At 40.5% G+C, this 24,460-nt stretch overlaps 1 protein-coding gene across 4 annotated transcripts in view; it reads left to right on the top strand.

Annotated features, from left to right (window-relative positions):
* The window catches only part of LOC119650608 (neurexin-1), a 371,754-nt gene that overhangs the window by 324,770 nt on the left and 22,524 nt on the right, over positions 1–24,460 (top strand). For all 4 annotated transcript variants that reach the window (XM_038053478.1, XM_038053477.1, XM_038053476.1 and 1 more), the window contains 3 exons: positions 933–1,283; positions 1,575–1,810; positions 19,447–19,744. In XM_038053478.1, coding sequence (XP_037909406.1) covers positions 933–1,283; positions 1,575–1,810; positions 19,447–19,744 — 885 coding nt within the window. The remainder of the gene's footprint in view (positions 1–932; positions 1,284–1,574; positions 1,811–19,446; positions 19,745–24,460) is intronic.

Genomic DNA, 24,460 nt, shown 5'->3' with positions numbered 1-24,460 from the left:
ATCCAACGGCCTACAACGCAGAGTATATAGACCTTATTGTTCGAGCCAAGCGTGTTCAGTCTTTCAAGGCAGTCTCATACCAGTTTAGAGTTCACCTGGTTGGACGGTTTGGCAATGTTCTGCCCCATATAGTTCTTTTGAAGGTTGAAGGAGGCACATCGGTCTACGACGTATATTATCGCTTGGAATGAACTAGTGTACATTGGTTCAAAGTACGTTTTCCTTGGACCAATGACCCTGACGCCCACTCCTTCTGCTGTGAGGGATCCGTCAGAGTACCAGGTAATCGGTTGTTCGTTTAAGCCACTAGTTACTGCCACGCTCTACCAGTTTGGCCTTTCTTATCAAAATGAAAACTCGTTGTCTGTTATCCGTTGATATTAGTAATTGGGATGCTGCCTAGAAAGAATATCAACTTTCCTTCGAATTAGGCAGCTCCCTACATCAATGATACTCCCGGCCATTCTAAAGATCAGCCTCCTTGCCAGCTGAAAATGTTACATGAATTACGCGAACGAATCTACTGGGAAAGCACTTAACGAAAAATATTTGTAGTCAATAGCTGGATTCCTATAGTCTAGAAAGACCATAGAAATAAATTTACATTATCTTTTTTATTAAAACAAACCTCCTTCGCGAGATACCACACTATCAAAATAAACCCTACATAGTCTACTTAATAAATAGGGCAGAAATGTCTCTATGATACAGGTACTGATATCGAAAAAAAAATACTTTTCCATGGAATTTCATTCTTTTTGCATCCTAAATTACAAACTTTAATTAACGCTTCAGTACGTCATGCCCAAAATTGATCTTGCGTCCTGCGCACAACCTTGCCGGATGAAATTACTGTTGTCATGCCCTTTTAATAATAAACTTTTTGGCTTTTTATTGACATTTATTTAAATAAACAAACTTCTTCATACCAGAATCTATTGCATACGAATTTGGAGCCAATAAGGGTATCATCCAATATACATTCCCTGCCGGACGACAACCCGACACTGAAGAAGACAATATCGCCCTTGGCTTTATAACAACAAAATCGGATGCAGTAATCCTTCGAATAGAAAGCGCAACAACACAGGACTACATGGAATTGGAAATCGTGGAAGGAAACATCTTCATGGTATATAACGTGGGATCCCACGATCTGCCACTTGGTGAAATTGGCGTCAAGGTCAACGACAACAACTACCACGTCGTTCGATTCACTCGGTCCGGAGGAAACGCAACTCTACAGTTGGACGATTATAATGTCCTGACCATATACCCACAAGGTACGTTGACATTGGTTTTAGTTTAATCTTCAACTGTATTGCTTAAGATATAAGAATTTAAGTCGATTTCATTAATTGCCAATTTATTTAGTGCAACCAAAGTGTAAACATATAAACGAGAGGATTGAGTCAGAATGGACGACATTTAAATAAGATCCCTTATATGTTCACTCTTCTCTACCCAAGCTGTAATCCTTAGGCTATTCTAAGTAAAACATTTTATAATCACAAACCATCATTTCAATTCTCTTCATATTTACCATCCAAAAACAAACCAAATCAAAAAAATAGGACATCAATCGACCGTTTTCAATTCAATGGCAAACATCCAAATTGGTGGAAAATTCAGCCGAACGGGACGTTTTCGTATCGAACGTCCATTTATGGGTGTAATTGCAGGAGTATCAGTGAATCGTTTACGTGTTCTGGACCTGGCAGCGGATCGTGATCCTCATGTAACGATTCGTGGAGATGCGCTACTGGTAACTGGAGTTTTAGATAGAAATGATCTGCAAAGAATGCAGCAGGTTAGGGGATTTATAATCAAATCAATAAAACTAATCCAGCATCTTATAATTCTTCTACTTCTTCTTTGTATTATGTTTTACTTTAATGCGGATTTTTTAAATGCAAAAAAAAAAATAATGCAAGAGAAAATATAAAGAATAATTTGATTTTGGTTCTGAAAATAAAATGAAAGTTTTGTTCTTTTTTTGTAATACTATTTAAATGTTACGTCGGCACCTTGTTAATATGTTATTATATTTTGGTGAGCAACATTTCAAAATGTATAATGAAATTAGAATGAAAGGTTCTATTAAGAAAGCTTAAAGTTTATAAAGCCCTGGAAAAAATGGCGAAAAAAATTAAAATTAATATACCATTCAAAATTAAAGGAATAACACAACAATAGTTTGGGATTATGTATGTTAATACTTAAAGTATTATCGAATAATTTCAAATATTAACAACATGAACGATCACTCTTTTTTTCGCAACCTATTTGGCCGCTGGGTAGTAGGTATAATGATATTATTGTTTCTCATAAAATTCAACTTTCGAACCTTCTTCTTCTTTGGCTGTCACCCCATTCGGTGGGTTAGCTTATCTATATGGGCTGCGCAACCACTCTCGGTAATGGGCCTAGTCAATTTAGAGTCAAGAGGCTTTCAAATCACCATCTAACCTAACAGCTACTGTTACTTCAGTCAGTCTTTTAGTCCTTCCCCATCGGCTTTGATATTCAAACCAATCTTACATAATAAGTTCCCGCGAAATAACATAACCATGCCAACGGAAATACCACCGTCCCCCCCCCCCCCCCACCGATGCGTTTCACCATTGCAACTACCGCGTTCCATGCTGTATTTGATTTCATCATGTACCTTATCAGATTCTCTACCGTTAAACGGGTACTTAGCTCAGTTTCAACCTTTCTTCTTGAGCTTTTAAATCTTGGACAGGCAAAAAAACTCAGGCGATCCAGTTAAAAACTGAGTCAGATCGTAACTCGTCTCACCATGGTTCTGCATAGTCTACATACTTATGTCTGGAATTAGCCTCCATGTCCACCGGCCCTTCTCTGCCTGGTCCCATGCTGTTTGCCATCCAGTCAGTGACCGCACAAACTCACTTTGCTTGTTTAGACTCGCTTCCTGATTCTTGCACAAAAACGACTCGCCTCATCGGTTACAATATCTACCGGAGTCATCCCCGCAATCCCCGCTTGAAGCTGTCTGCGATTTTCTCCGATTTTTATCGCCGAGGTCCCTCTCCTGGAGCCGCGTGCGAAAGTACAGAGCTGACGACTCGTGATAAGAATAATCGTCGACTGTGCTTCGGCCCTCCTGCATTTCGAAGCATCCTTGCCAGTGTTGCCGCTTTCTGCCAGTAAGCTTTAATTGGAGTTTAAAGCTCAGCTTGGAGTTGAATATGGCTCCCAGGTATTTCAGCGATGGTTGAGAGCTAGCAACATGTGGCCGGATGCAAATTTCAACAGTTTTCTGTATCCGCCGCTTTGCAAAGAGCACCAAATCCGTGTTGTGTTCGGCAAGCTCCAGCCCGTGATCTTTTGAGCCAAGACTTGATCGTCCATATAGTCTCATTCGCATATATCTGTATTTCGTCGGGGTAATTAGATGTTATGACCACTACACCAGAACAGATCCCTGCGGAACTCCTGCCGTTATTACATACATCTTCGACCTTTCGTCGAAATCATAAAATAGCTTCCGCTGTCGGCAGTAATCGAACAAAATATTTAATATATATTTTGGTGTTTGTGCCGCGATGAGGGCTTCGATGATATGATTCCATTTGGCAGAATTGAATGCGTTCTTGATGTCAAGAGTCACCAGTGCGCAGTATTTCCCTTCATCGTAGGCTTTTCTGACTAGTTCAAAAACCAATTTGGTAATGTCAACCGTTAACCGAGACTTTCGGAAGCCAAACCGCCTATTCGATAAATAACCGCCACTATCAATTAATGGATATAGTCGGTTATAGATTACCTACTCGAGGACCTTGCCTATTGCATTCAGAAGACAGATAGGTCTATTGGATGTTGGTTCACCTATCGGCTTACCGGTCTTCGGGATCAATACAAGCTTTTGTATTTTCCACTCTGCCGGGAAGGACCCTTCTTTTATGCAGTCTGAAAATATCCGTGCGAACATGCTTGGTGCCATTCTCATTGCCAGTTTCAGCGCCTTGTTGGAAATTCGATCAATTTCGGGGGCTCCGGTATCGCGCGCCCTTTTCACTGCGCCCAAGGCTTCCACTATATGGTGCCTAGGCTCCGAAATACTCTCCATGCCGATATCTGCTCAAATGAAGTTAATAATAGTATATTTCCACAATTTTTAATAATTGGCTGCAAAACCCCCTTAAGTTAATGCTAGCATCACGAAATGCAACAATATAGGGTATAACATGGAACATAATCCTAGCAAGTTTAGTGGAAATCGCACTATTACTAACAAAGTTATAATAGGTCAAAGTTGCTACTTCTTTGAAAGAATGTCAATATCACCTCACATAACATATGCATATATTACGTGCTACATACTAATGGGACAATTGCACACTCAAATGCCTTTATAAAATAAATACACAAAACCTTTCATACCTGAAGCGTCCAATTTCCGGTTTCTGGACTTGTTAAAAGTAGAAGTAGAAATCTTCAAATGGCACTGGTAAATATCTTATAATGTATTGGATTCTTACCCACCAAAACAACCCCTAAGTCCTTCCCTCTGCCCTACGGAATCACTGCGAAGTATAAAGTCTCGAGGTAGGTATAGTTCTAGATAATCTCTCCCTTTGCCCGTCAATGGCATTGGTTAAAGCACCTTTTGCGTCTCCTCTGCCTGTCCCAACCATAACTGAAACCGCCCCCTCATGTGGTTAACAACATTCCAGTTCTTATGTCGCACAAACATTCCTTCAATTAAACTTTCCTTTACATTTCATTTCCACTCCGAATGTCGGGCAATGGAAGAAAACATGACCTCCCCGTTATAGCTAAGACATTTAGGTGAGCTGTTTAATTTAAACCTATGCAGGTATTTACGATATCCGCAGTGTCCTTTGTGAAACTTCGTGAGATTGTAGTTTATGGTATCTCATCATCCGTTCACTGCGTCCACATCTTTGATCCTGGGAACCAAGTTTTAAGCCCATCGACCCTTTTCCACCCGTCACCACCGTTGATGCCACCTACTCAATGCTTCCTCACGTTCGTCATTTTTCAGGAAGAACCGAAATCTCATATGTCAAAATGCCTGCATTTAGTGTCATCGTTGCGAGGCCCATTCTGACATTGGGCACGTTAATACATAAAATTCAACCTAGCATCTATCATCAATCCAAGGTGATGATGTGGTTCCCATTTTGTTCCTAGCAGTTGAATTTATAGCAATAATTGTTCCGGGTGAATACAACTCCACATCAGCGAGATGTTTTGCAACTGCAATCACCGCTTTGTCATTGTCGTAACCTGCTATCGTGTACTCGCTAAGAATTGGAACTTTGAGTAAACCGTTATTCATGATAACCATGATGCGGTGGTTCCATCACAGAGAATTGTGGAAAACCTGCGATGACAGGTTATCGTACCAAAGCCTTCTTACTGTTAAATAGCTATCAACAAGTCGATGTGAGTGTTTAGGTATTCCAATCGTCTTAAAAGATTGGCCAGGTTGAATACATTCTACACATTAGAGGTAAACACAGCGCAATACTTGCTAGTGCTACTACCCTTTCCATCGCATTTTCAGTTAAGCCAGCAACTAGTTTGATCTGGTCGATGGTTAGCCTGATCATGCCGAGGCCCAATTGTCGGTCTGATAAGTCTACTAAACTCTCTACAGCGAGGGAAATCTGTTATAGCAGTACTTTGGCTATAGATTTCAGTAGACATATAGGAGGTCCATAGGAGAATTATTTTTCAACCAACTGCAAATTTCCAGTACTTCCTCCTTACTCGTTATGGGAGGTATTACAGTCACATCTGAAAGCCTCTGAAGACTGCTAATACGCCTGCCCTCCAGAGGAAACAAACAAATTAAAAACCAAACAAAGTAGTTTTCAGTAGGAGATCGGAATATGCTGTTTCCACAAGAAGCATCTCTTCAAAAAGAAATCTGCTCTCTATGGAGCCATCTAATACGGATGGAAGCCTTTTTTGGCTCAACCCTAGTGTAACCGTCATGCACTTTAATATCGAACATTACCTCCTTTAGTGGCGCTAGCATTTTGGACACTGTTTTCCCACCCAAGCGAAGTACTGGAGCCTTATTCCCTTCCTTAAAGTGGGCGGCACACCCCTTTGCCTTTCGGGAACGTGCTGGCTTCCTTGGTGTTCTCTTCCTTTTCCCAAACCCTCTTGCTTCTCCGCCCATCTATCTGTATACGGATGGATGTCAACTGAGTTGACTGCGTTACCATCGAAGGAATAGTTTCAGGGCTTTCCTTCGATTCATTCGCATCTTCCCACAATTTATTATTCAGAATCCTGACGGATGTCACCATATACTTGATTGTTTGGTGCACCTTTTGTTTATCTTTAATAAATTCCCATAGCTCATCAATTTAGGCTTAAGGCAGAATGAATGGTGACTCCTCTAAGTCAGAATTCTGTTTCCATACATTTCGGGATGTTTAGATGCCAAGATGACCAAGCCGTCACTAAGGTACCGCATTCGAGAAAATATCGGCAATCGGGAGGCTGCTTACCCACTCCCAACAGCAGTCGTAACTTTGCACCTTTTCTCTTCATCAATATTGATTTATTTTTTGGGTGTCCTTACCACAGCCATTTTTTCACACGAGTGAGGGTTTCTCTCCCTCATACCCGACCTGCGCTTAAACATGCCCATGTGCACACCTCTTCAAATGAATACAAGTGCAGGTGCACACAAAGGGAGCACCACCACCTCCACTTCACACAGTCTGTCGGCCCATCTTATTTTTCAGAAATTAAAAATCTTCAGAATGCACTAGTCTGGAAACACCAACTTACTAAAATGACCGCCGACTCAGTTCGCCCTTCCTTGCAAAACCACCATAAGGTATCATCATGGGACGGAGTAACATCACTCTAAGTTGGTCTCCTTCAATATTTATAGGTCTCTTCCTCTCGGCGTTCTTCGTCTGCAATAAAGGAGAAAATTACTTTGCTTTGTGTGTGCCCGTCATCTCATCTGCTAGGATGCTAATCGGAATCATTCCCAAAATCACTGAGATAGTCCTGAAGGTAAAGCATAATCTTGAGGCTATCGTTCTGGAGACCCAGTTTATTAGCGTTAAATGAGATCTGCAATGCTCTCCACAAACTGGACTACAATGGGCAAAATCGAGCTCACCACCCTGGCTATAAAAAACCTAAAAATATACCGCGGCCCTCCTACGTTCGGCATCATCCCTGCCAGAACCACACTTGTAGTAGATGGTTTGTTGCAAATATAGTGCACGTGCCGTTTATAGCTGAGCTTCGCGCCGATCTTCACTTCCAGGTATTTGAAAGACGACTTGAAAGTGGCGATATGATTCACAAGTTGAATACGGACGTAATTTATTTTGTGCCTTTCCACAAAATCCTCAAGGCCAGCCTTAGAAGTACTAATTGCTTTGCATCAGTATAAATATGACAACAACCAGCACCATATCGCCGGCGTAACCAACTACTTCCTGTGGAACCAGAAAATCAAGGACATTGTTGTACATGATGTTCCGCTGCAGTGGGCCCAGTACCGGGCTGTGGGGACATCCGCGGAGAAAACCTACTCCTGGGGACCGTCATCGATGTCATATCAAAGCCTCTGTTCTTGTAAATAGTAGCGATAAAGGCGCTATTTCCATCTGTCCGTCTGTCAACCTGCCTATATGTCTACCAAACCCATTTTTCTCGGAAACAGTTAAACCTGAAAAGAAAAGAAAGGGTTTGTCTAATTGACTACTTCTTCTTCTTCTTTTTCTTCAATCTTTGTCTCGTTCACAAGTGGGGCCGGCTACAATTTTCTTTATTCAAATAAATACCGTATATCAGAAATCAGTTCTACCGTTATGGCGTAGGTCAGGACGCCAGACAGCTTTTAGGGATATCGAATTGGAAGACCTCGACGCAAAACCGGGATGTCTGGTTTTCCTTATAAAGGTAGGCCTACACCGGATACCGGTTGTTGAGCCGTTGATGATGAGTTATACCTATTGGGAAAAAATTGGAACTGTGAACTCCTACACATGTAATAAATTACATCTTATGGCGTTATGTTTAAGAGGGAAGCCCCCACACATGCAAAGGGGAAATATAAAATATTTTTTCGCCAAATATAGCCTTGTTTGATATCAAATTAAGAGTCTCCAATAGTCCTTTCCGATACAAGTATCAGTTTTTGTATCAACTGTAAACGGGGGGAGTACCGAGGTTGTAAGTTTGCCACTTATTTTAAGGGGCCATTCGAAGATCATGATGATGGCTCTATATAAAATCTACAACTGAAAATATTCAAACAAAATTAATAAAAGTATATCACTCTATTTCATAAATCTGCTGCAAAGTCCCCCTGAAGTTTATCCTAATAATGCCTGAGCACGGAATGTTATATTGCAAAATATGGTGGAAATACAACCTGCATAAGAACGAATTACTTTGCTCGTTGCGTTCTCGCACTGTATGCTACTATGTGTTCCATGTTGTCGATGAAGACAAAATGGTCACTCCAAAATAAGCATCCTTTCCACTCAATAACGGAACCTTGGAATCCCAATATAGTTCTCTCTTGACAACAAGGATATCCGGTCGAGTGAGTGTATAAAATTGCACCACAAATATGTGCCTCTTATTTTGGGAAAATTGGAGAAAATACAATTTACCACGCCAGAGTAGCATCGACTCAAAAAGAATTAGTTTATTTGTTTGGTAACAAAGTAATGAGGATGGACGATTCCGTAGCCTACATAACGACGAAATCTATGAGCGATACCATGACCGTCAAGTTGTGGATAAAATCCGGCTCAATAGGTTACGGTGGGTGGGCCACTTAATCCGTATGGATGAGGGTGATCCCACCCGGAAAGTCTATAAGGGCAATGTCTATGGTAGAAAAAGAAGACGGGGCAGACCCTGCCTAAGATGGAGCGATGACGTAGGCCAGGACGCTAGACAGCTTTTAGGGATATCGAATTGGTAGACCTCGGCGCAAAACCGGGATGTCTGGAGTTCCTTATAAAGGCGGGCCTAGACCGGATACCGGTTGTTGCGCCGTTGATGATGAATAAAGTAACGGAAAAATTTTATAAAGTAAATGCAAGGACCTTGGTGTAATGAAAAACTTATCCCTACTCAAGACATTTTTGAATACCGGAAAATTGTTTATTTATTTGCTTGTCGTGATCTAAGGTCGGAACTTGTACATAGCCTGTTAGAAAAATAAGCTTCAAAAACTTTTATCTCTTTCCTTGTTGCAATTTTCCGCCTCCGAATTTGAGTTTTCGGTTTATTAGACTTGCGCATCCTTGCGGGAGACTAGTTATTTACTTCTCTGGTTATAAGATTATCGGTTTTTGTGATCTACGGGTTTGCAACATCCCCAAAGAGAAGTGCTATAGGAGGAATCACCAAGGGGCTCTATTGCTACTAAATCGGGACGATTACTATATGTGATGTCGGAGTAGCAAGGGGTGATAGAGAGCAGGGACTTACAAACTGAGGGGGTTGTTCTGTAGATTCAGAAGGTATTACTATAAGGTACCCACCTACGCCTTCAGTGATATCCTCTCCATCATTCTTGGAAAAATCATTTTCATAAAAGTCGTCTTCAGCGCCTCAGTTTTTAGGAATTTCTAAAAATTCGTTCTTTGCAAAAAACAACCCTTTATGATTTGCAGAAGATGGTTCTTTGATGAACCTGAAGCAATGCCTGACAGTACGGGAATAAGTGATTAAAGACTGATGTACGATAATCCGGCCTCAAAGGTAGGTGGAGCAACCCAAGAAAATGATGTGCCAACAGAAGGTTAGTTTTAAATCTTCCTCAGAATCCGAACGCCTTTTACCCGTTTTTCCCATTTGAAAAGAAAAGAAATATATATCATGAAATACATATCTTTTCAAAAAATTATCGAAAAGTCCAAAAAGAGCAACTTTCCACGGACTGATGAAAGCTCTAGAACAAAAGTTAGGGCTCGTACATAAGGACGGACAGAGCTCGAATAACTTTAGTGTGCCGAAACGTGGTGAGGTACGAAAGAAATGAAAAGTATAGTGTCGACGTTGTGTCAATGTCGTCATAATGAAATCCGTCTGTTGTCATCCACCGCACTCAACGTGTTAATAAATAATGGGGCTTAATGCTTTTAACATATTTGGCACCAGCGTGAAATGCCGGTGTAAAAGTTGAGACTGCCTGCACCCAACAGCTGGTTGTAAACTTTCTCTATTCAACTGCCCATTCAGTGTATCCCTCACATAGTGGATAAAAAAAAGTGGTAATCCAAGAACCAACTAATTTGAATAGATACATCATATTATTCAAAAGTGCCGATTTACCTTAGCGTTCAACAACAAATTAAATAATTATGAAGGCACCTTCTCCTATTTCCGAACACAAGAGGTTTAAACTCCAAATTAAATTAAACTAAATCTTTATCAAAGAATTTCAATTTCTTTCTTAACTTCTAATAATGAAAGATGCACAAATTGAAATGTTGCTCATTATCACCGCACCTGTTTTGAAAAGAAAAAAATCTTAAATTTTCTGTTCCTAATATTCATTATTATAATTAAAAGTTTTCCTTATTGCATTTTCTTTCTTTTGAATTCTTTTTTGAACTACTATGTCACCATCATCAGCTCTATATAACTAACATCCGGAGAAATCATTTAAGAGTTAAACGAAAAGTATTGTTTTTAATTATAAATAAATTAAATAATTAATGAATTATGAAACGATTTGTGGTATATTTAATGCAATGATGATGTCTTGCCTTTCTGTCACTTACTACTACTAACAATAATAACTGTGTATCGTGCTCTTCTCTACATTTTCTTAACAGTATTCAAATTTACTATACTCTAAAAAGACTAACTTCAAACTTTAAAACAACAAGTTTTTTTCTGGATTTTTCTTTCCGTGTAAAATTTGATTTCCACTTAATTTATCACTTCTGTTGGTTTCCTTTGAGTTCCATTTCAAAATAACAATTTCATGGAAGATAAATCAGTTCCACAGATTTCAATAATCCTTCATTGCAATTATTTCTTTCTACTTAGTTGTGAAACTGACCAATTATCACAAGTATTAAGTTGAATTTAAAGATTCGTTTAACCTAATGAAAGATTCTATAAGTACTGATTGAAAACTACTATCTCACATATATAAAAACAAAAAGTTTAAAAAAGTGAAATGAATATCCATGTTTTGCATGAAAGAACCAAGAAAACAGTTTTTGTCTTGCGAACCAGCTGCAGTCAGTCAGTGTTACTTTAATGAAAAGAAAATATTTTGTACTATTTACTATATATTTTACACATACACAGTGACACAAATAATATTTTCGAAATTTAAAAACTTCAGTAAACTAACAACGAACACACCAACAGACATATCACCTTACTTGAAACCTTAACAGTTCATAGATTTAGAGTTTCGAAGAAACATTTACCATAGCTCAATCCCTAAAAATTAGAGAGCGTAGTAGCTATGATATAAACTTAGTTTATTCATCCCCTTTAGAGGGGTAGTGACAAAATGAAATACACTTCAAGTTAAACAAAGCAAAGTAAAGAAACACAATTCAATTATGCGGTTCGTTTTCCAAGTAAACATCTAAAGGCTTCCCCGCTTTACTATCCGTGAGATTGGACATTCAAAAACTTTTCTAGTCGTAGGTTAATTGACACTGCCAGGGGCGTATTCACAATATTTCCCAACAAACTCAAACCAACACTACAAAATAAGCAGAAAAATGACATATATAACTGAAGAAATAACAAACCATTAATATAATATATCTTTAAACTAAGTCATGAGACTTCATAGTTGACTTTCTACACTCCTTCGGTATAGGACAGAATTGATCTATCGCATCCTATATATTGACTTTTATGTTTTGAAATCTGTTCCCTTTCATAGGGATTTTCAACTTCGAAGAAAGCCAGAAGTGACAGGTACCGAGCTTAGGATAGTGCGTGAGCCACATGTTTCTTAAGTTGGTCCAAAAATCGATGGATCATCTACATTACCTTGATTAGTTTCACCAGTCGTCTGCATCTCATTGCATCACAAGGCAACGTAAATCCTCGTAGACTATCCGCCGCAACTATAACACATCATCACCGAAAAACTCACATTCAAAGCTGTATTCACACTTAACAGTAGCTTACGTGTCCAGTACAGAGCGTGTCAGATACAAAAGAATTCTTCCATGCATTTTCTATACGAGTATTCCTACTTGCCAGCCGTTAGCGTTACGTCTGTGGAGTGTCTGACACGCTCTGCGCTGGATACGTAACGTTTGCTCCTGGTAAGTGCGAATACAGCTTAATGCAAGCATAGGCAGAGCACTGACATAGGAAGTGTTCCACTTCCGGCAACTTCAACTCGTTACGGATGAAGACATGGCTTGCTGTCGCTACGTCTTTGAATATGAAAACTCTTTTGCTAACATGTCGACTTTTGAGGCAACTATATAGGGCGGGCCTACCAGGGATGCAGCAGTCCAGAGATTGCACAAAAGATTGCTTAAACCTCACCAAAAAGAACCTCCGAATCATAGTGGGAATTCTCAATGGTCATTGTCGGCTGAACTATCACTTAGAGAAGCTAGGGATATCTACGGACACTGCCTGCAGGTTTTGTGAAGAGGAGGACGAAACCTCTATACACGTCCTGGAACCGTGTCCGGCACTTGTGCAAAGTAGGTCGAGACATCTGGGAGAACACTTAATACCAGATGCAAAGCTGAAAGATCTGGAAGTAGGGAACATACTAAAGTTCCTAACGGTTACAGGCCTGCTTAAGATACTATGATCAATAGGTACACTATAACCAGTAAAAGGGGTACAATAGTTCTTCAAGGACGCGGTGCGACTTTCCCTTAACAGAATAATAATAACATGTCGACTTCTATTGACTGCACGTAACATTTGAAAACGCTGACTTAACTCGTTGCCGAAGTTAGAAGTGGATAACTGCTCGTTAAGTGTGATGACAGTGAAGCTGAAGCATAATCTCACCGTGTGAATGCCATCTACTACACCAAGGATGGAACAGGAGACACTATACCATTAGCTGCCGGATGGTATACTGTAATTCTGAAGTCGGTTGCGCCGGTCAGGTTACTGAGTTCTTAAAGCAACCTCGATTCAAACTTTCTTTCTTAATCTGAGGTGATCCGACGTGGAATGTTGAACCTGGAGATCCGTACGTGAAGGCGTTCCTTCCTCTATCAACTGTGATGGCTTCCTGATCGGGGATTGACGCTACTTCCGGCCATCATGAGGAACGATTTAATATGGTTAGGTAGCACATTTTCCTCACAATAAAACATAACGATAAGATCCAGATGAACGTGCTCGAATCTAGATGATACCGATGCAAAAGTCCCCACTGGAGCAGTCATGACGAATCACTCTTGACCGCAGACGCATTAGAACAACCACACGTCCAATTTCTGCAATGGGTTTTGGCAAATGGTCAAACATACCTTTCTGTTACCAATTTAATGGTGGCGTTTGTTCCAGTATTTCACGGTCACACGCTCCGTACATCAGCTCGTTTGCCCGAGGTTTCTTGCCGCAGAATTGCACCAATTGCAAAGTCAGATGCATCACCAAAGGTTCGTCAGATATTGAATATGCTCGCAGTGTATGAAACATCTGTAAAAATTTAACGTTCCTAAATATGCTCTGAGCTGCAATATGGTGGGTTGCGGGTATGACCTAATTGCTTTGACTTTCATTAACTAGGGACGCATCCCCTCCTTTCAGACCAAATGTACTAAAAGGCTCACCTCGTGCTGACAAAATGTCGTCAATGTAAGCAAACCTTTTAAAGCCTCGATGAATCGTGGAGACGTTTGCGCTGCATTCCGTACGCCGAACATCATAAACGGAAATTCGAAAAGATCGAACGATATTGTGATCCCAGTCTTTGCTATGTCTTCTTCTGCTACCGAGATCTGGTTAAATGCTCTTAGCAGGTTTATTGTTGGAAAAATAATTTTACCATCGAACGTTATCGGCACTGGATATAGTGCACAGATACGGTTTTGAATGAAGTGCTCTAACATAATTCAAGGCCCTGATCCAATATGGGTTGTTTCGCCAACGGTTATTATTATAGAACGTAATCTCCGCACGGTCGCCACTCTTTATTCTTTTTAGGTACCATAATCAAGGGTGCAACCCTCGGACTGTTTGATGGACACATCCAATTGTAACTGGATCATGATATTGAATGTCTTCCTCGCGATGTTCAGCTTGTCCGGAGCTAATCGTCTGAGTTCTAAAGCAACTGATGATCCTGGCGTTGTGACTAAATAGAGGGGAGTGAGTCACTTCCGGAAATTCCTATCGGATATCATGATAAGGGGTTCAAAATTTTAATCTAAAATTCGTTGTTTTGAGAGTTCCTCCAGTAAATGTCATGATGGTCAGAATTGTGCATTCTCTCCTTAGTAGGTACAGTGAGTTGTTGAATCTCGAAAGCAACCATGCTGAAGATCTGGTAAAATATATTTGGAATTGAGCCTCCAGTGGTACCAGTATATTCTCTGGGTGGCGATTGACATTTACCTCCGGAAGAATCCATGGCGTGTGACTCCTCCCACGTCTAGCTCCATTTGCACCTTTGCAAATTGATTTGATAATTCACGGACTACCTGCGTTAAACTGGTTTCCGCTGCTGAAGGCGAAGATGCTTTTATATCTGATGTCGCTTCCGCAATATTTGACGGAAGTGCAGGGTAGACCCTTTCAGCTAATTCAACTGCAGTTTGTAGTGGCTGACCATCCATCGTCTTCCTAATCGGTTGAAGAAGAGATGGTAACAGAAATTAATTGAAAGCTTTTTTCGATAAACTTAATCTGTTCATTTGAATGCAACATTGGCTCTGCTTCTCGTTATGTGTTCACAAAGTGCGAGCTGTGAAGATACTGCGTCTTCTACCTAGCTGCTGCTCCACTTAACCCTCTAATAATTAGAGAACTTCGGTAAAAGAAAGGTAATTAAATTAGTCCAGGCAGTTTTCGACTTTCTTCTGCAACACAAAGTGTAGAGTTCAGATTTTTGGGGTGATCAAGAAGTGTTCCATGCCCTCGAAGGTGCTGTGGCTGCACCTCTGCTCCAATCGCTCATGAACTGTCTTCGTAGTCATTATTAGTTGTTTGTCCTATGTATGATTTTTCGCAATCCGTACAAGCTATCTGTTAGATTCCGCTTTTGTCGTTGTCATCCTTGGGGTTTTTGATGCTTCCTATTCGTGTCTTCAGTTGGTGTGGTCTGCTGGTATTACCATCTCCAATATCCTACTTCTTCAGAAGTGACTGGGAGTGGATGATAGGCACCCGTCGTTTTTCGATGGTCCTGCTTGTGTCCGAGGGGTAGCCCCCTCCTTTCCACCCCTCTCGTCAGACCATGTCATCAATCGTTTTGCTGACGAAACCATTTTTTCCATATCGTTTTATTAAGGTAGTGCCTGCAATCGTTCAAACTTTCGTCTGGTAATGGTGTGATCCGCATACGACGGACCATTACGTTATACGGTGCCATTTTTTTGTTTGAAAAGCAATAATGTCATGTTCCTGGGATGGTCTTCTGCGTTGAGGTTAGTTTTCAGTATACGTCAAATTTGATGTTCCCTCTGTTGCTGATGATGAGTAAGTCCAAGAAGGGTAGTCGCTGATTATGTTAAAAGTCCATGGTAAAGTAATGCTCTTATGGATTGTTTAGGTGTTCACCTATTGTTAGGTACCACGTCTTACATCATGGACCTGTTTGTTAAGTCGAAAGCTAATGGGTTTGGGAAAGGTCATGCCTATCAGGGGAATGGTTGGTGGTATTAGGCAGTAGCAATAAAGACCCAGTATCCAACTACAGTTGACTCAAAACTATTAACGAGCTGCACTGAGAATTGGAATGGGTCTGTTCCGAAAAAATCAGAATTGAAAAAATTTGATCTATATTCAGAGTTCAACCTAATTTTCCACGGGAACACCATGCGTACCAGACAACTCAGATTGTCCAGACTTAAAAGAAGAATTATTTCAAAAATAGTACATGGTTACATTTATCCATCGATCGCGTCCTCAATTTCGAAGTTTGAGTAGTAATACGCTGTCTACGTCAACAGAATCCGCGCAGAGCGTTCGGGTTTTAATACCGGTCTTCGCCCTTCTGCTTTCCCTTCCAATACCTTCCAATTTCCCTATCCGAATGTCATCCATATGTTAAACGTGGTCAACCCACTGTGAACTTCCGGAATTTTATTAATTTGGAGACTCCAAAGTCGTCAAATATTTAATACATCTTATGGATGAATCTGATTTGCCTTTGGACGTCCTCTCGTTTATGTCATAGTTTTCGTTAATCCGTAGAAAACTTCGGCGTATAGTTTAATTCTGGTCTCTAGTTTGTTTTTTAAGATTTTATAGGACGTACATAACAGTGAGATACTTCCGTAATTGTGGTTTTTTTTTGTGTGTAGGTCATATCACAGTTTTTGTTCACTCTTGCGAAATTTGATGTAGAGAAGCAAATTATGGAAAGCTTCTATGGTCCATGGACCGCATGATTTGCTGAGTTCAGCGGCCATTTGTTCATGTTTTGATATTTGATAACTGACCCTATTTCTTCCAATATTGGCGGTTCAATGTTCCCATCATACCCGACTATAACTTTTGTAAGCTATGATAACTGTGCTGTGTGCGATAGGTTGCGGGGTTCTTTGAAATAAGACGCCCATCTCTCATATGTTTCACTTTCGTTCCCACTGGTTGCGGTAGTTTTGGATTGATATCCACGCCTCATGCTCTTCACTACATTGTAAACCAGTCTTGTCTTGTTGCTCGCAATATTGTTATCAATTTTATTCAATTTTTCGTCAAAATGTCTTTTCCCTAAATATTTTATTAGCAGATTTTCGTAATTTTCTCTCTTCGTCCCTCGTTCGTCCCTCATTCGTCCCTCGTTCGTCCCTCGTTTTTCTTGTGAAGCGCTTCCTGGCATTCATCGTCAAACCAACGATTTCTTCGATTCCATACCATGTGCTATCTATAGGCTTTGCCATGAAATTCTCGACAATAGGAGCCGTTTTTCTAGGTTTGCCTTGGACTCCTTGGCTATATTTGATCATTTTTACCTCCACCTCAGAGTATTCGAAGTGGGTTGATTTTCGTTCCGCAGATCTTTGAAATTCGACACCTGTAGATGCTTTTCACCATGTGGTAGTTGAAGTCAAACTTTGTTCCTCGATATGATCGTACATCGAAGGTGATGAGAACGAGGTTTATCTGGTTGAAGGTATCTGGGGACACCCATGTCCTTTTGTAAGTGCGCTTGTGTGTGAGGCATGTCAACTTTATGATTACATTTCTGCTACTTTCAAAGTCAATGAGGAGTGTACCATTTCCATTTGATATATCATGGAGAGTGCCTACTAACCTCAAATTGTTCTCGTTTTTAAAAGGAGGGGTCAGGTTACATGGCAGTGCTGCCAAAATATCGAAAAACTATTTCATATGACCATGAGTGCCCCAGTACCCTTACTCTCTGGACGCGCTTCCTCGTATCTGCAAATTCAGTGTATGATGAAAGTAATGTTTAACTCGGCAACCTTAATATTTATTGCTGAATGTCAAAATACCTCCCATAACTCTTCCTGAAGTAATTTCCGGGTGAATTCCAGAGATTCAAGATTGGAAATCTTGATGTCACTTCCCACGCGGTCTGTGCAGAACAGGAATGCGCCAATGCGAAATTTTTTATGGGACAGAATACAGTTCGATTTTTTTTAAAGGCATTAAAACGGAAAGATAAAACCAACGAAATGAGGAGATTTTGGTAGTCTGTGAAGTTATCATCATCACAGTAGGTAATACCACTGTTTCCGTATTCTGAAGTATTCGGCCGAACCATGAGCCAATTCACACTTGATTAAGCAATACGTCATTTGGTGGCTAGTTGTTGGCACTGGCAGTTAGAATCCATTCGATATTTGTTGGGAACAGACCTTATTATACCAAATAGCTTTCATGTCCATTATTTCTTCTTTCATAACGTGGCATTAAAGCTAATCAGTCAGAGTTCAAGTCGATCGTCTAAAGTCTAGCAGGTTGGACCATTTGTTTGAGAATATACAATATTGTGTACTTGCCGACTGAATTTGTCCAGCCATTTTCATTTTCCTCAATTGAATTTTCTCCTTCCGTTTGGTTATACCCGATCCAATGGGCGCACTCATCTCAGAACGATGGTTGGTGCTTGATTATATTGAACATTTCGTATAACTCATGATTGTATCTGATGTACCGTTCTAATAATTAAGAAGTCAATCATAATTTTATACAATACGTTTAATTACGGACTGTCATATGCTTTCTTAAATCTGTGAATATTTGAACACTTTTCCAAAATTCGTTTGATTGCAAAAAGTTGGTCGAAACATGATCATCCACTTTAGAGGCTGGCTAGCACAGAGGCGAGATCGCGCGTATCAACGTGACATTTGAGTGGAGCTTTAACATTTGCAGGTTGATTTTCTCGGTAAATTTCACGATTTTTTTTAAATTTTTGTGATAGCTCTCACCTCTATGTCAACTTCCGCCGATAAGGATAGACTTTTGGCCATCGCCCAATTCAAAAAGTCATCAGAAAATTCCTCTAGAATGTTATCAGTACTCACCTCTTTATTTCTCTCTCTGACAAATAAATAGTTTATTTGTATTATATGATAGTAAATATTTGCGTTGAAGACAACAGCTCTCGCATTATTAACAAAACGAAATAGAGGTGCAGAAGATGTTTACCTGTACATTCCACAAAGCTTACCATCTTGAAATACAGCTTCCTTCCTTTGTTAAATGAAACCACAAGACTACATTATTCTCCAAATTTCGAATGCTCAATAGGGATTAAAAGCTTGATTTGCCAGATTTTCAATTTACATACAATAAGCAAATAGAAAGTTACTGGCTTAAGTCTTTTGTTTTCAACTATACTAAGCCAATTTCTATCTAAGAAAACAACATTAAACAAACATTTCTTTGGAAAAATTTGGTAATATGCAGAATGCAGTTTGTATATATGTCAGTTTCAACAATGCCTAATCTCAAATTACACAAAGAATAACCTTCATGTCACTACTCCGAAAATAGAAACTTTCCTTTCTCATTCCGCAAAACATAGTCCCCTCTTCCTTGAAAAAATTCTATGACACATACATTCATAATATATACCACACACAATTTCTCTGTAAATACAACACTCACTCACATGTTTGTGTAGAAGTTTTTTTCGTTGATAAATCGAGTATCAGTTGGAAAATTTTTATTCACTCACAATTTTTCACATTTCGCACATAAATGTTTGTTTTCGTTTTGTTTTTCTTCTTCCGGCTAGAGTTCCGAAGACAAGAATACTATACTCATTTCAAGTATTTTCAGACACCGGCAAGTGGTTATCCTGGCGTTATGGATGATTTGATATTTTCCGGTGCGGGATCCGGATGTCGTGGCGATGATGAAGATGAATGTACACCACCCTTCGAATCGGGCAGTGGTGATGACTTGATAACGCCAGTTTATGTGCCACCAACTAAACAACCTACAACGCCGCATAAGGGTGGCGAGAAAGCAACGGGTGGAACAGAAAGGACATGTGATGATGAAGATTGCTTACATGGGTCTGGCGATTATGGAGAAACAACTGAACAGTTTACTTCAACTTCGGCGAAAGGAACAGGTAAATACTCTCAATATTATGATTTTTCCAATATAAACTATTGCAACATCATTTTATCATCAGAATCAGTTATAGATATATATGCAAATCAATTCCACTAATATCGATTACACGAATTAGCGCCCTAAAATTAAGTAGTCACATCTCAATTTCTATAGTCATGAAACCAAATAGTTACCAGTAAATATATCACATCACTGAAAGTTACAAAATAAGTATTTTTTCTTGAGAAAGATAAAATAAAACACGCAACATCTGATAATCAAATATCTATACAATTTCATTACGGATCAGGTGTCGGATGGTAAATACTATTTCTTCCTATTGAGACTAGAGTTTCAAGCTCATGGACCCCATTTCTAAAAATGATATCTTTCAATTTATCATCACAATCAATGGCGTTACAACCGACATTCAGGTTCTGCGCTGAAGTTCACCAATTTCCCGAACCATTCTAGCAAAAAGTGGTTGAAGAAGTGGTGCTTCAGTCATCATACTTCTCCTATCATTCATCGATAGTTGGTGCGAACTGCGGCTCGATCGTAAAGACACTGTCTTTCTCTCGCCAGAATATCAATCAGGACCATTCCTCCTATTACGCAAGTGGCTTCACCATGTTCTCCAACTGGCTGTATTTTTCGGTGCATCTGTCCACACTAGGGATGTCTGTCTGCCCCCCTATTTACTCGGAAACGGCTGAACTCGTTGTCACGAAATGTGGTAAGAAGGTGTGGTCTGTGGATCCCTTTATATATAACAACTGGCGCCATTTTGTGTTGAGTTTAAAGAAGGAATCATCACATCACAATATCATCATGTAACGTATCAAATGAAAGGACTTAGCACTTTTTAAAACTGATCTTATTTCTGATACTGGGTGAAACGTAGGGAAGTGAAGCTTGAAAATGTATCCCTCCAAAAAGAGAAACAGGTTTTGTTCTCAGAACTTATCCAACCCCAAAATCTGAAAAAAAAGCACAGGGATATATCGCGATATCTGCAAAACTAAAATTAATAATAATATAATACCGTCTTCAGAAATTTAGCCGTAAACCTCTTTCAAGCTCATCCGTGAAATACAAAATTTACAACAGTGTAGAGGATAATATTGCCAATAATTCCGAAAACCTCCATGCCCACTGAGCCGAACAGTCCATTTGTCTCTTGACTCCTTTTCCCAAAGGATGATATTGCGCTCCTTAGCAAGAAGGGGAAGGGAGGATCGCGCCCGCAATCACCATCGCAGCCGGTGCGGAAATAACGTGATAGTCATACAACCCTCGCAAGGCGCCTCTTCTCTGCTTCCGCGTTTGGCACTTTCGGTGGCGTTGTCCTCATAAAGAAACGTAACCCTACTTGTTGCCTTGTCCGCTACTGCTTTGATTTACTCAATGATTCTGTAATCGATACAGGGCGCAGGGTGGGAATTCTCCTTTTAGTCAAGATAAGTATTTCGTTTTTTTTTTCGACGCAAAGTTGAAACGCATCAATATGCCAAATCTGCTTTGCGCTTATTCAATAGTGCGTCCGGAAAAAAGTACTTATATAACCAACCAGGCGCGACTGCGCCGGCATATCCAGTCTTAGCGGACTATCATAAGAGGCATTTCAGAGGTCCAGTCCTAGGATGGTAAGCGCTCCCAGATCTTCCTTTTTTCTTCCTCTTCAGCCGTTGTCCATTCACAAGCGGGGTCAGCTCGGCGTCATCGGTTACGCCATTTTGTTGTTCTATCAAACTGGACTGATCCGAATGCAGCAGATCCCCATCTAGCCACTATTGTTTCGGCCGGACTTTTAGTCGCTTACTATCGACTTCGATGCTCTTGGCAAGTGAATTCTCGTTAACGTGTCCATACTATCGAAGACACTTCCCTCACAATTTTTCCATGATCGGTGTAACCACATATCGATCGTGGGTATCATCATTACAGATGTGATCAAGCGTGCCACGCTGGTTATGAAAACTCCATCTTTATAGAACAATGTATAATGCGCTGGGCGCTGAATGTTTTGTGAGCTTCTCGGAAATTTTGTGCCATTTGCACGAGCCATGCCACCTTCTGGCGGCAAGTAAAAATGTCCCCATTCAGGTAACCATTGAATGCGCCAAGCAGTCGCTTCGACCTATGATGAAACAGCAGTTTTAATATCTCAAATTTGCTCAACAGGAAACCGCTTAACTTACTTAATTTTAACTAAAGCTAACGTCTGCCATTCTTGATGTAAACAAGATAGTATAGTAAAGTACTAAAATAGTAAAGTGGTAACTGATGACTTCCTGTCCACAGAATTATCATAACTAGGACAATAAACAGTGAATTACTTTCCTTAGGCAGACACGGGACAGGAACCTCTAATATACTGACAGTCGACGAGCTCTACAGCTACTTTCATCAGTCAATGTTTTATAGGATTTGTTACGACTTAGTGGAACTGACGATAGTAAGAAACCATCCTGCGTGGCCGGAGACGTTCGGAAATGTGGGAGTTCCTTTAAACACTTAGTCCTCCACCTATCATTTTACAAAAACTTCACGTGGCCATAACTAATGCAAGGGACTGCAGCGGAACCAGGAAAACGTAGCACATCGTGCAAATCCAACAAAAGATCAAAACGACCTAAATCTGGCACCTGGACCTAACTACCATAATCAAGAAGAAGAATCCACGTGGATCGCATTCTCAATCGATGCTTCCCCTGCCCCAAATTTGTTAATTTTTCAAGTTCCGGTGCCTAATCCGCATCGAGAAGTTTTTTAAAAATTTGTATATTTCGCTTGATCGATTTCAATCGCAAGGCAAAGTCGATCACATCAGACGCTGTCGAAATGCCTCTACCCTGCTCTTGCCAAACTAGTGCGGCCTGCTATTAAATGGATGGCTAGCTCAGGACAACCCATTCCCAAACAAAATTTTATTTCATTCGTGAAGTTTTCTTAAAATGATACGTAAGAGGCAAAGGTTTTCAAAAGACCCCCTCCCTCAGCAGCATAAAGGTGTGTCGACGGAACACTTCGGCGCTTCAGTATTTTGTGGGCGGACCTTCACGGTGAATTTCGCAAACTTTTTTAGGTCATGCGATAGCTACTCATCTTAGTCACTCAGGATAGTATTTTAATCATAGACAAATCCCATTATATAGTACACAATGAAGTTAAAGTGGTCCCCACCTTATGAGAATAGCTGCCTTGCTAGTATGAAAATGCACGGTGTGGGTGTCAACCTAGGGGAAACGTACTATTCCAATATGTAAATGCATAGGAACCCGAGAATCAGAAGGCATTGTTAGAACTAGATTAAGCTCTCCCAAAAACTCACTTCCGTTGTTTCCCCATAGATATAATCTATGAGCTGCTTGAATGTATATATATCCAAGGGTTGCAAATTGAGTAAATAATGATGTTGTGTCTATGGCACTGATAAAACCCAGACACATAGGTAGTTCTTTGCAATGCAGCTAGTTTACTGTAAAAACTTTGCTTCTCACCATAACCTCCCACACTATAAGCGAACATCGGTCTAATAATAGCAACATATTTCCACATGTAAAAACAAAGCTTCACACAGCTCATAGACTATGAGAACTCCTTTCATCTTTACCTCTACATGTTTGTTCCGAAGAAACTTCCTGTCTGTGTCATCTCTCGAAAACAAGGACCATTCACTTTCCTCCCTTTTTGTGAATAAAACCACTGCGGATTTATTAGCATTTACTGAAAGTCCATACCTGAGACACCGACTGTCAATCAAATCAGCGACGCGTTGTGTATTTCCACACACTGTTCCGACAACCAGCGCAGCCACGCCGATCAACACCTCCACAGAAGCAACGAAAGTACACCTAGATAGCGAACAACCCCTACTTCAGCACAGTTGTGTTAACATAGCATAGATCTACTTAACTAAATCATCATCGACACTATGCTCTCTGATGGCACCACAAAGCTTTTGGAAAGGCCTTGAGTCAAATGCCCCCCCCCCCCGTAATCGTCTTTCAGCGTTGCGGCCTCCATCTGTAAAACCAAAGGTTGAGGAACAGACTCACAGGACTTTCTATGCTGGTACGCCTGTGGGCCGCAAGATGCGGACTCAGCATAAACCCAACCAAAACGCAAATGATGCTATTCACCACCAAGCCAAGGATACCTGAATTCCATCTACCACCGCTGAATGAACCAAGATTGGTTCTTTCCTCTAATGTAAAGTATCTGGCTGTAATCCTGGATCCAAAGCTAAATTGGAAATTGAACATAGAACTGAGGGTTAAGAAGGCCTGTATAACCTCCTATGCCTGCAAGAGAACCTTTGCAAATAAATGGGGTGCCCGGCCGAGGATGGTTCTCTGGATGTACACCACTGTAGTGCGTCCGATCCTAACATACGGCTCTATTGTATGGTGGCACGCTTTGGAGAAAAAATACAATAGGGTGAAGCTTAATACGATTCAAAGAACCACGTATGCAGGTTCTACTGGGGCTCTGAGTCGTGTCCGGCAGATGCTCTCAATGTACTCCTGCATCTCCTCCCCCTAGACCTCCACATTAAATACGTTGCAGCGTGCAGTGCCGTCAGACTACGTGAGTCCGGATGCTGGGCAGTGAAGTCCTACGCCCATAGCAACGTCCTAGATGAAATACCTCGGGAAATCTGGGCATCCCCCACGGACTATGCCGAGAAACTTTGGTGTGGACCTTCCAATTAGGGCAAAGTGGAAGA

Source organism: Hermetia illucens, chromosome 3 (assembly GCF_905115235.1).
Source record: "Hermetia illucens chromosome 3, iHerIll2.2.curated.20191125, whole genome shotgun sequence".
Taxonomy (NCBI): domain Eukaryota; kingdom Metazoa; phylum Arthropoda; class Insecta; order Diptera; family Stratiomyidae; genus Hermetia; species Hermetia illucens.
Note: the sequence above shows the minus strand (reverse complement) of the source record. Positions and strands in the feature narration are given on the sequence as shown.